The 12926-nt window shown below is 41.5% G+C and overlaps 1 protein-coding gene across 1 annotated transcript; it reads left to right on the top strand.

Moving 5' to 3' along the window:
• Positions 1 to 885: 885 nt before the first annotated feature.
• LOC114644343 (CD209 antigen-like protein E) lies at positions 886 to 12721 on the top strand. The gene is made up of 6 exons (XM_051926726.1): positions 886 to 902; positions 1330 to 1484; positions 7357 to 7488; positions 7581 to 7732; positions 8806 to 8930; positions 11835 to 12721. The coding sequence occupies exons 1-6, from the start codon at positions 886 to 888 to the stop codon at positions 11935 to 11937; spliced, it is 684 nt and encodes a 227-aa protein (XP_051782686.1). The 3' UTR covers positions 11938 to 12721.
• Positions 12722 to 12926: the final 205 nt, after the last annotated feature.

A 12926-nucleotide genomic window follows, 5' to 3' on the forward strand; every position in this document is an offset into this window, starting at 1 on the left:
TTCTTTTTACTGCAGGGTCCTTCATCTGTGGTGGTCTGTGGTGCTGCTTTCTCATCTTCCTTTCTGCCCTTAGGCCCTTTGCTGTGTCGTGTGCAGCTTCATAGAGAAGAGCGTTACTGTTTGTGGCACAAGAGTTTAGATGCTGAAATTCATTTCTTGAAGTAATGGCTACTTCTTAACCTTTTTAGCACACTGGCCCGCAGTTTGGCTTGGCTCAGACAATAATAATAATAATAAACTCTTTACATTTATAAAAGCACTTTACATAGAGAGTGGGGAGCCACTTCCACCCTCACTAATGTGCTGCAGCCACCTGGATGATTCGACAGCAGCCATTATTGTGCCGTGCTTACCACAAATTAGCTGTTAGGTGGTGAAGTGTTGAGAGACAGTGAGTCAGTTACAGACTTGGGATGATTAGGGGTCCAGAATGACTAGGCCGTGGTGGGCAGTTTAGCCTGGATGTCGGCATACACCCCACTTTTTGCTAAGGATGCTCAGGGTCTTTGATGACCACAGAGAGTTAGGACCTCGGTTTTACATCTGATCTGAAGGGTGGTGCCATTTTTACAGCACATTGTCCTTGTCACTGCACTGGGGCTTTGGGATCCACACACGGACCACAGGGTAAGCGCCCTCTGCTGGCTTCACCAATACCTCTTTCAGCAGCAATCCAAGCTCTTCCTAAATGGTCTCTCATTCAAGTACTGGCCGGGCCTGAATATGCTTAGTTTCAGGTGGGTGACCTCTTCTGAAGGGCAGGTGCTGTGGTTTCACAGATCCTCAAACAGAAAGTGTTTGTCAGTTCCCAGCTTTTAACTTTAAGAGAGCCACTGTAGAGCTTTTCAGTCATTTTGGAGAGTGAGTGTTCTGGGTCCCCTCAGAATGGTCCTTAGAGATCAGTGAGTGTGTGTGCGCCTCTCTCTGACAGAATACGTGGGTGCAGCTAGTTTTTAAAAAGGAATTCTAACACCTCATGATTGCTTTAAAGTCCCTTCCAGTCATTAAATCAGGACCTACTCATAGTCAAGTTATTCTGTCTATCCCAGCCCTCATTCCTTGAATTATAGCTCTTTGTTTTTGCTGGAGTCCATTTCATGCCTTGTGACTCAAGACGTTTGCAGGGTGGCCTCTGGAAAGATGTCTGATTTGCTCCTTTATCATCAGATGAACTACAGGCAGATTCTGGTGGAGTTCAGTTACTTAGTTTGGACTGTAAGTGAGGGAAGGCACAGCTGAACATCTTCTAATTCTGCTACCTAAATAGGCCTGTTGGGCCGGTAAAGCCTAGAAGAATGAGCAATGCCCACTTTATTCTACATCACGTAGTTCATGTGCTGTTCATTCTCTAATCTCACTCCACCTTGCTTTTCTTGCAGCTCCAGTGCCTCATGTTGAAGCAGAAAGGAAAGTCACCTTGGAGAAGGTGCTGGCGATCTTCTGTGTTCTCCTACTGGCCGCCCTCATATCCCTTTCTGTTTATTGTAAGTATCATCTGTACTGATATGGCATTGAAAAGTGAAGGAAATGTGAATGTGTGAATGCTTTGTGTATTTCTTATACCTGCAGTCATTGGCCCCTTTATTAGGTGGACTTTGCTCATTACCACATAATAGCTAATCATACAGCTGTAATTCAGTATACATAGTGGGGTCATCTGAAGGGATAACAGGCTCAAATGAAGATGAATTTTTAGGATGCCAACCCGGCCATCCCTGTTTACTTCTAAGTCCAAACAGAAGCAAACTCTTGATGGAGTAAAATGAAACAAAACTATTGCCGCAGTAATAAAGTGGCTGGTATTAATCAGGCTTTCTTGTCTGTCATCTGAAAGCCACAGAGATCCTTAGCTCTGGTCGCTCTGGATAGACGTGACAATTCCTTCTGGGATGTCAAGTTCTTGTAGCCTACGGACCAGAAGGGTCAGAGTCAGTTGCCCTCACTGGTCATTTTCTCTGTACTTGGGTGAAAGAAAAGGGCAAGACTGTTAGCCACAGCGCCCCCTTCTGGCCTGTGGTGGTATCACATACCTGGGAAGAACTTGGAGGGTGAGCCTCTGACATGCATGCATGACAATAGCAGTTGTGACGTTATGCAAAGCTCAAGTGGAATATAAATCTGAACGAACTAACTTAAACACAGCAATGAGGTTTATTAAAGCCATTTTTTGTTACAAATCCAAATACCACAAAGACTTTCAAAACGCAGCTGGAGGGACATAAGCAGGCAGTTTAGAGAACAGCAACAAATCAAAATGAGAGAAAAACCAAACCAACTACAAAACTCAGGTTAATGAAAGAAGAAAAAACAAAAACAGAATCCCAAGCTAACTTCAGAGCAGTGAAGCTCAGAGGATGGCTGTCTCAGGGGTTAATAGTACACCACGCTTGAGGAGGGGTCTCTTTTGAGCTTCTTTGTTTCTTTCCCCTGCCCACCAATCAAGTGACTACTACATTATATTCATAGACAGGAGCATCTGGAGGAGCATTATGATGTCCACTTATTTGAAATGTTTTACCTTGTTGTTCTATGGCTTCTTGTGGCATTTTAATGTGATGATTTAATTTGGCCATGATGCCATGTTGTTAATTAATGGGTGCTAACATTTTGTCATTTTATTGCCTAAACACAGTATTCTGCTCGTTGAGTGGTGCACACTAAAAGTCACAGTCAGTGACATAATCGCCATAATGACATTTAAGTTGTCCTCACACTTTTGTGTTTATCAAAGATTACAAGACCTTGTTACTTAGTAACTGCTTTAGTTTTAATATTTCGTATCGTGATCTTTTATTCTTTTGTCTTTATGGCCTACTTATTTTCTGTCCTGAGGCAGAACTAAAATGACATCCAAAAGGTGGGACTGGCTGTAGGTGCGGTTGGCTCCTAGCCCATTCCTTGCCAATTAAAGCAAGGCTTGATGGTCCTCACAGTTCCTGACAATAAGCTTGGGGTTTGAAGGGGAAAGGTCTGTCTGCAGACCTCCAGTGGCAGGACTCTCTCTGGCTGATCAAGTCAGAAGACCCTGTGATGTCATTCAGGGACCTGAGGCTGGAGGTGCAAAACAGAGTGAGCTGGCAGAGAGACATTTTGAAAATGTGCAGTTCAGTGGGTCCACAGGACTAAAACATTGATGTCGTGGATAAAAATGTGCGTTCCTATAAAGTCAGAAATAAGTAAAGAATAAATAAATAAGTGCAACTGCATTTTACTATATATATATATATATAGATAGATAGATAGATAGATATAGATATAGATATATATATATATATATATATATACATGTAGATATACAGTATATATCTATGTATAAATATATATGTGTATATGTATATATATGTATATGTGTATGTATATATATATGTATATGTGTATGTATATATATATGTATATGTGTATGTATATATATATGTATATGTGTATGTATATATATATATATGTGTATATATGTATATATGTATATATATATATATGTGTATATATGTATATACAGTGTATGTGTATATATATATATATGGATGATTGGAAGGATGCTCAAAATGTCGTTGAAGTGTTGGGCTGCCAGCTAGGTTACCCCTTTTAATCCAAATGTAAATAATCTTAAACAAAAAGAACATTTGATGAGATACCAGATAATATAAACAAAAGACAGCGGATTCTTCTTGAATCCTATAATAAAATTAACTTGGTAGTGTTGGTCATCTTTGGGCGCTCCGTGCTGCTCACAGTTCAGATCTGATATGAGACGCCATTCTCTGGGGTGTCCACTCTTTTATAATCTTCCAGCCATTAGGCCAGTATCAGTTGCCCTCAGGAGTCATCTTCTTGCTGCAGTGGGTGACAAACAGACAATAATGTTAGTGACTGCGCTCCCTCTCACCCTGAGGTGGTATCACTTACTCTGATAAACCAGGAAACTGGTCCTCTGTCACGCATGAATGACACCTAATATCATAAATTAACCTAGGAATGACTTAAAAGGCAAAAGATTTTACCATTTCTATATTTTAATTATATAAATAAATCTTCGTAAACTAGTTATACAGCATGTGCGTCTGACCAACTAATTTTTAAAACCACTCTAACGTTAAAGATGTCGTTATAAATGCTAAGATGTAGAGGCTAACAAACATAATAAATAGCAGTTAAGCCCAAGAACAGGTTTGTTAAAGTAATAATGATAAATCTCCCCCCATATCTCAGGAAGCCCAACATTTATAATTGCCCTTTCTCACTCTTACAAGCTGCTGCTCTTGTGCCATCCCCATCGTGTAGCACAGCTAGGACTGCTGACCGTCCTTCCACCTGACATGCTCTCTCCTAGCAATCGACCAAAAGTCATCTTCATCTTCTGCCTGGGCCTCCTGTTTATTTGGTCCTCTGCATTCTTGAATCTTCCCAGGCTTGATGGATGAAGTGCAGACCCTCCTGAAACTGCATCTGTGTGTGTGACAGGTCACTTGTCAATCAGGCATCCAGCCCCTCCCATCTTCAGGCCACTGAGCTAGCTGCTACAATGCTGTGTTACTTCTGTGAGATAATCCCAGTTTAATATCTGAAACTACTCTTAGATGAGATGTACTGTGTTTCCTTCTGTGACGCTGTGCTGTGGTCCTGCATTAGATTGTGGCATCATCTTACATAAGTAATCAAAGTATATTTAACATTACTTAACATTACAGTTCTTTTAGAATAATAGATTAGATTATACTTTATTTGTCTCTAAGGGGAAATGATCATTTTACATAAGCTCAAGTAAATAATATATATATAAAAATAAAAACAATTAATGCACCCTCATTCCCCCTTCTTTGCCTATTTAAATATTTGTCTCCCGATTATCTGTCTGTGCCATCTCCTGACTCCATTCCCTCTCTTTAAACTGCTGTCCTCTGATGTCTGCATTACAGCCTCCTCCAGGCTAATTTATGTTTTACTTTTAAAGATCGTTGGAGTTTAGGAGATGAGTGTATTTCTCTGTGTTGTGTCATTTTATGTATTTATCATGTATTGTGCACTAAATTATCATTTACTGTTTTGAAGAACCAATAACAAAAATAAGCATTAGACAAAATACTTAACTGTCATCTCAATAGACGTCACTAATGTTAAAGATGAAAAGAATCTTGAGAAACTGCAGGAATAGAAACCTAAGAAATTTGACAAACTAGAGGTGACCCTTCAGTCCATCAGGCCCGTGTGTTTAGCTAATAGCTAAGCTGTCCCAACATCTCCTCCTGATTTTTCTTAGAGGTTGTGGAGGTTTGGCTGATTGCCTCATTGGCAGTCTTGGTCTCTTAATTAAGCACTGTGCCCACCGATATTTAATATGGAAGACTGAGCAGTACTGGGGGGAGGTTGGAGGATAAGGAGACTGAACTTCAAGGTGGGATCGGCAGTGCAAACAAGCTCAGAGGTGGTGGGGAGGCAGGGCTGTCAGAGCACAGCAAGGGAGCCAAGACACAGGCACTCCAAGGGGTCTCCCTGGTGAAACTTAGAACAAGAGTGGGGACTTGGATTGTCCCACCCGAGATCCTGGTAGCACGATACAGCATATCTGATGACAGGGGGCCAGCGAGGTGTGTCTCAGCTGAAGTTGGTTAGTGCAGGTGGGATGAGAGACAGTTGATGGCAGCTGAGAGAGGTGAGCTTATCTTGTCGAGAAGACTAACCTGATGCCTTGAATCATTTCAAAAAGGGATTTTAAAATATTGATTGACTGTTTTTAACCTCCACGATTACACTGCCTTTTTATGGACTATTTATTGACTTCTTTCTTACCTACTGCATTGCACTCGTCATGCCTGTGCGTTTTGGGGTTCATCTTCCGGGCTCACCTGAGGTAAGCGCTACCACTCTGGGACACCATGGGGCACAATTGCTAACACTTGTATCTCATCACCGACCGCTCAGAGAGGATGCCCACACTGAGGGCATCTGGCCATGCCCCTTCGAGTCCTTGAACTGTAAAAACGAGACACTCCCAAGAGGTCGCGTCTCCTTCTGGAGATAAGTGCACTGCCTTATGGTGCTCTGATCCTGTGAAAAGATGCCTCTCCAGAGCCCTATGGCTGTGAAGCCAATGGCTAAAACTTTAGCATTTGTTAACCTTGTGCTATCATGTGCTCATCTTTTTTCTCCAAATCATAATACCCCTGTTAGGAAGGGATTGAGTAGATGTGCCCATTCCTCTTGGGGCCTGCGGTGTCGGGCAGAAGTACACTCAAAAACTAGCAGGAATGACTCAACGTCATCCCGCGGGCGCATTTGCACTTAAGTTGGGCTCGTCCTTGTCCTCATCCAAGGCGTTTGGCTACTGCTGCCTTAAGTTGTGCTTTGACTTCTGCCAGGTCTGCCTGTGGTGAATTTCTAACTGGTTTACCTGGTATGCCAGTTGTTGGACTGATTACAACCAGTTGACCGATTTCAGCCATCGTAAGACACAAACTCCTTCTGACTGCGCCACTTGTCGTTGGATTAGGGTAGGACAGGACTCAAAATAAATATTGGGGTGCCAACCGTGTCAACCTGTTTACTTAAAATAAAAAGAAATGAAAGCAGGCTTACCTCAGATGAGACCAGAAGCTGACCCAAAGGCACACATGCGTGACACACTTTATTATTTTGCTTTTGCTGTTTGACTTTCAAAACCAGTTGTTGTCTTTCACTTGCCACTGTGCCAATCTGGGTTACGATCTACTAGGGGGTCATGTGGACCGTTTGAAGTCGGGTGAGAGCCCCGGATGTTGAGCCTTGACACAACTAACAAGAAAAGAACAATGTGCATCTCAGCTTGTTCATACTCCTTTAAGTTGATTAAAAAAAAAACGAAAACTAGTAAGGCACAATCTTCATCTGTTCTTACAAACTCTGATGGAGTAAAATGAGAAGGAAACATGGCAAGGGTGGCACGGTGGCACAGTGGGTAGTGCTGCTGTCTCACAGTTGGGAGACCTGGGGACCCGGGTTCGCTTCCCAGGCCCTCCCTGTGTGGAGTTTGCATGTTCTCCCCGTGTCTGCGTGGGTTTCCTCCCACAGTCCAAAAACATGCTGGTTAGGTGGATTGGCAATTCTAAATTGACCCTAGTGCGTGCTTGGTGTGTTTGTGTGTGTCCTGCGGTGGGTTGGCACCCTGCCCGGGATTGGTTCCTGCCTTGTGCCATGTGTTGGCTGGGATTGGCTCCAGCAGTCCCCCGTGATCCTGTGTTCGGATTCAGCGGGTTGGAAAATGGATGGATGGAAACATGGCAAGTGATTGTTTGTCACTGCAAACCTGATAGCATTTCTTAACTCAGGCCTAAAAGATGTGTTACTTTATATTACTAATGTTATGAAATGATTTGTTTTCCTCAGATTTCATAACATTAAATCACAAGGAGCAAGACTTGGAAGAGTTAAGAAATGCAAATGAGAAACTTGATGAAGAGTCCAAAGAGTTCAGTAATGTGAAGGACTTCTACTGTGATGTTACAAACACAACTCACGGTGAGTGCTCTGCTTCAGGGTTAGTAGACTGTGGGCTCCTTGCTCATCTAATCCTTCATTTTTCATTTGCTCTTTTCTTTTCTTTTCCACAGAAAACACTTGCCCTGTATGTAAACCGGGCTGGGTCCCCTTCAGGTCCAAGTGTTACTTCTTCTCAAGTTATGCACTGACCTGGAACAAGAGCCGTGATAAATGCATAAGAAGGGGTGGACGACTAGTGAATATCGAAAGTTTAGAGGAGCAGGTATGTCATTTATGCAGGTGGATTTAAGATGACTGTCATGAAAAACTGTATACTGTAAGTTAAACTGTCAGGACAAGCTCAGTTTTTTAAAGATAAAAAAGACTTGCAAAGTGCATCAGAAGAAAAATCCCAGAAGACTGAAGCTGAAGTTGAGTCATCTCAGTATGTTATTAAAGCAGGAATGTCTTTCTTTAGCAGATTCCTCCAATGGATCTGGAGAGTCAGTCAAAGCATTTCAAAGGCTCAAGGCGACTGCCATATTAAGTAAAGTCTGAGAGACCCTTTGTTTTGTGACCACTATGTGAGAAAGTAAAGATTCTGTCAGAGTGCACTTTCCATCTTTCTTCATTCACTACAACTGACGCCATCAGACATGCTGTGAATCCTAGTTTGCTGTTTCTTCTTTTTTCGATACAGGAGCTCTTAGAGTTGCCATTTCTACCATACGTTTACATGCATTTCTGGTTTTTGATTGAATATCTGGGAGATTCGTAATAGACAAAGAGTCTCTGGTGATGTGCTAGTCGATTTAGTATATGATGCAATTTAAGATTTGCTCATCATTATTTCATGAAAATCACCAGGTGGCCATTGCATCACTCCAAATAAAACACAGAATGCTACTGAACTGCCCTTCTGAGGTGGTAGGCCCCTGTTAAGACCCAAATCAGTCTAAACGTCTAGCAAATTCTATCATTGGTTGATATCCATTGGGGGGGCTGGGGTTTTTGTGAAGTTTCCCCCTGGGATGTCGTATTTAGTATTCAGTATCTCTGTTAGCACACTGACACATTAGTTGTGTTGGACATCACTGCCATTTGCTCAAGTGACACAAGAAGTGACACAATAGCTCTGTTTATTATAAAAGCAGGTGACACACTGAGAGTTTTGTCTGTTCATTGCATTTATTAAGGGAGACTCAGGACAGTATATATTAAAGCAAAAAAGGACGTAAAATCTGTTTTATTTTAAACTTTTGAATGATTGTGATTAAGAGAAGACAGTTCAATATAATGCAGACACAGGCAAATTCAACTGTACATCAACTTCTTCATTTCATGTTTTCTTATCAGAAATTTTTATCAAATCTATATGAGGTCATCGAAAGTGAAGTGATGTTTTATTGGATTGGCGGATATGACATCAGTAAAGAGAAAACAAATACCAGGATGGACGTTGGATGTGTAAACACCCAGAGGTAAGAAGACTCCTTTCAGTCTGAGACGTCTCACTTTGACTGAATGAGCTACAAAACCGTATTAGGCAGGAGCAGAAGGGGGTTACCTACAGAAGACACTTTACTGTTATTAGAGGAGACAAACAAACTGTTTACTATCTTATTTAACCCTTTAACCGCCAACTCCCTAAATATTCCCCAAGCCAGGCGAAATCTGAACAATTTTTGTTTTTTTACTTTTTTACATTTTTTTTACATTTTTTACATTTATTCAAGCAGTATTGACCACTAAATGTTGTGCAAGTTGCCAGTGTATACACGAAATCTATAAATGTAACCTGAATTCTCAGCTAAGCAAAACATCTTGATACCAAACCGTGCCCTTTTCAATGGTAGATACTGTCGAAACTGTAAGCGGCCCTTCCACGACAATAAACTTTCATCAACTGCAACTGACGGTCCTGGCATGTAGGGCAACTGAAATGCTTCAAATAAATGATCAATCAAAGGACGTAGCTTGAACAAGTGGTCGCGGTTTGGATCTTTCTTATCTGGCTCGTTTCTGTTGTCATTCAAATGAAAGAATTTCAGCAGCAAAGAGAATCGGTTACGTGTCATGACAGCTGCAAAAATAGGTGTTGCATACATAGGATCTGTAGACCAGTACATCTCAATATCTGGTTTTCTGATTATTCCCATCAACATCAAAATCCCAATGAATTTTTTCATTTCGTTTTCATCAGTGTCAAACCAAGCACGAACACGGGAATGTGGAGGTAAATTGGGATTTTTCTCAATAAACTGTGCTGCATACAGATTTGTCTGATGAACAAAATGTCTGATCAAATCAGGTGACACAAACAGCTCATAAAACTGCTCAGCAGTGTAATTGTTTACATCAACAATAAAGCCACACGTTCCCTGAAACGAATGCAGAAAAGGTAGTTCACCACGGGCAGCAGCCCAGCTGAGATGCTGGGGATACACCCACTCAGCGCCGTCATCCGATGCGTCTTCATTCACAATATCATGCAGCGCACATTGCTGCTCATCACTGTCACTAAAATCTTCTTCAGAACTGCTACAATCATGATCAGAACTGTCCAAAATCGCCTGCAAAGCCTCACTTGAAGTCAGTTTACGTTTCGCCATATTCACAGCTGTTACATGCGAATCACGTCACATGACCGGCCAAAACAACCACAGACTTGTCGAAATACAACGTAGTAATAATACCCACGCCAAACCGTCAGTTATACTACTTGCCAGGCATTCATATAACCACAGGCAAATGTGCCGGATAATTCCGGCAGTATGGCGTTAGCATTAAAACAGCGGTGCCGGATATATCCGGCAGAGGGCGGTGAAGGGGTTAATAACATTAAACAGATGAACAGACATCAAAATAATTTGTGTGTTTCTGACATTATTGAATCACAAAGCAGTTTTTGTATAAGTATCACATAAATATGGCCGGTGACTGCTGACTTCACATTTAACGACTCCTTTCCCTAAATCCTGCCACTAATGCTGGCCTTGCACATGTAGTCATGAATGTTGTTTCATAGAGCTCTGAAGACAATAATGAAATAAGTTACAAATGACAAACACTTTACAGTGCAGTAAACTAAACTACAAGTAAATAAGTGAGAATGTCATTTCTGAACTTAAACACACGGCTGAGGTGCCACGAGGTCACAGGGTGCCACAGGGACAGTGATGAGCTGAAGAGGCTGAGGTAGGAGTGTGAATGGACACAAAGTGGATAACTGCAGGTGGAATAGCAGACATATAATAGGCAGATTATGGGATGTTGTTTGTTATAAAGAGTCCACTCATCCATTCAACTGTATTCCTGTCTGCAGTGTCCAACAGAGGGAGCTGGACACTATCCAGACTAGAAAGAGCCCAAAATTTTCCCAAAAGCCAGTCTGGCACACAGCAGCCAAACTGTGAAATGTGTTGGACCCACCATATGTTTGGGAAGAGCTTCATCATGCTGCCCCAAATTCATCTTCATTTCCTATTAATGGTGTAAGTACAATATGATGACATGATTAGTTCAGCTTTCGAGCCGTAGAGTTTAATGAGCTCTAAAATGAGATCATCAGCATAGTTAAGGGTCACAAGAGACACAGCAGCACTGATGGCCACACAGAGAAGAGCAGTTGCCACCCTGTAATAAAGGCTAGCGAGGCCATGACACTTCAGTCTTGAATAGAAAAGGCCAAGTCTTCAGAATCATCAGAGGCCTGATAAAGTGAACTAGTGAGTCATGTTTCTGAGGACGGCTACTGGAAATGATCAGAAGTGTATTCAGCCAGAAAGCAGGAAGCAATGGCAGCATTTCTAGATGTCACCCTGAAAGTCAAGGCAATCAACACGGAAAAAACAGTGAAGGTACACAAATCACAATGAAGGCTTTGACATATTCATTCATTTTACAAATATTGAGTGTTTTTTAAACTACGTATTACTAATTGTATGTAGTGGAATGTCTATGAAACCATAAAACGTGTGTCAGCAAATGTTCTGAGACCTTTGTGCTAATATACGGTACCTTATATATATTTTTAAAATTAGAGTTGTTTCATTTGCATCAGCTGAGATACAATCTTCCACACTGATGATCCTGACTCAGAATAGGGTGAGTGTTGGGGTGTCATCATCTGTGTATGGTTTCAGTTATAAATGTTCTTAATCATTTTGTGTAATTCGCCCACCATGGTTAAGTCAGGCCCCAGACTGTTCCTGTACATTGTGTATTGAATTTCAGTTTATTAGCCACACTACTGACTGACAGTCCTCTTTACTGCACAGCCTTGTGGCCTTTCATCTGTTTTATGTCTAAACTCAGGTGATGTATGTGAGGCTACAAGGTCAGTCAGATCAGGAAAAGGCCTAATAACGTCTCTTTTGTTTCAGAGGTCTAGTGATACAGCAGAGAGAGAACATCGTGACGAGAGCTCCCTGTGCTGTTCCTTTTAGCTGGATCTGTGAGTCCCCTGCATTTCTACTTCGTACTTAAACTGCTATCAAGAGTTCCTGCCACCTGTCAGAGTTGCTGTCTTCAGGAATCGTAAGGATCACTTCATCAGTAAATCACAGAGCTGCTAGTCTGAGGAGAGTCCAGAAGGTCACCTCACTTTGCTATGCAGGTGACAGAGGTAGTGAGTGACAATATACTCGACATACAGGACTGTCAGGAAATGAAGCTGCCATCTTATTGTAATCTCAGTGATGATCTGTGGATTCTTCCCATTTCTGACTGAATAGACCCCGGACCCTGAACTGCACATGGTGGTTATAGATAGCAGATGAAACGATAAAGCTTCATTTACATATGAGAAGAAAATGCACAGTTCCTGATTAAAAAAAAAAAAGAAAACAATTTTATATTTGTTTAATAAGCAACACATGCAAGTTCTTTCAGCATTTAGGGAAATGAGGATTCATTACCAACCTGTGTTTTGTTTTAAGTGATGTGAAAAATTATTTACCCCCTTCCTAGTATTTTCTGTTTTTGCATATTTTACACAACTCATGGCCTTCGACCTTCACAAAAATACAATATTAGAAAAAGGAAACCCAAGGTATAAAGTTCTTATTATTGAATGCTGTGTTACTTTATAGTAGACCTAGTTGGACCTGCGCCATCCACAAAGTTCTTGTCTGTCGTTATTACAAGATACGTGAAGATGATCCAGGTCACTCTGTGCAATTGTGAGATGAGCACCAAAGCTGGTCTTGGATAGTAAAGTTTGTCTTTCTGCTTTCCCATGAGTCCTGCTTTAACTCTTCACCATTCATAACAGAGTCAGGAACTCTGACCTGAGGAGGGTAGACAGCCCTGAAGGTCTTTGGATGTTTTTTTCTGGAATCCTCTATGACTTCTTGTCTCAGACATTCCTGCACCCTTTTGGTAGGCCATGTTACTTTTTTTCTGAATGTTTTTGCTTTTTGAGATAATAGCTGTCGTTGTGGTGTAGTGGAGTCACAGAGCCTTAGCAATGGCTA

Source organism: Erpetoichthys calabaricus, chromosome 4 (genome assembly GCF_900747795.2).
Source record: "Erpetoichthys calabaricus chromosome 4, fErpCal1.3, whole genome shotgun sequence".
Lineage (NCBI taxonomy): Eukaryota > Metazoa > Chordata > Cladistia > Polypteriformes > Polypteridae > Erpetoichthys > Erpetoichthys calabaricus.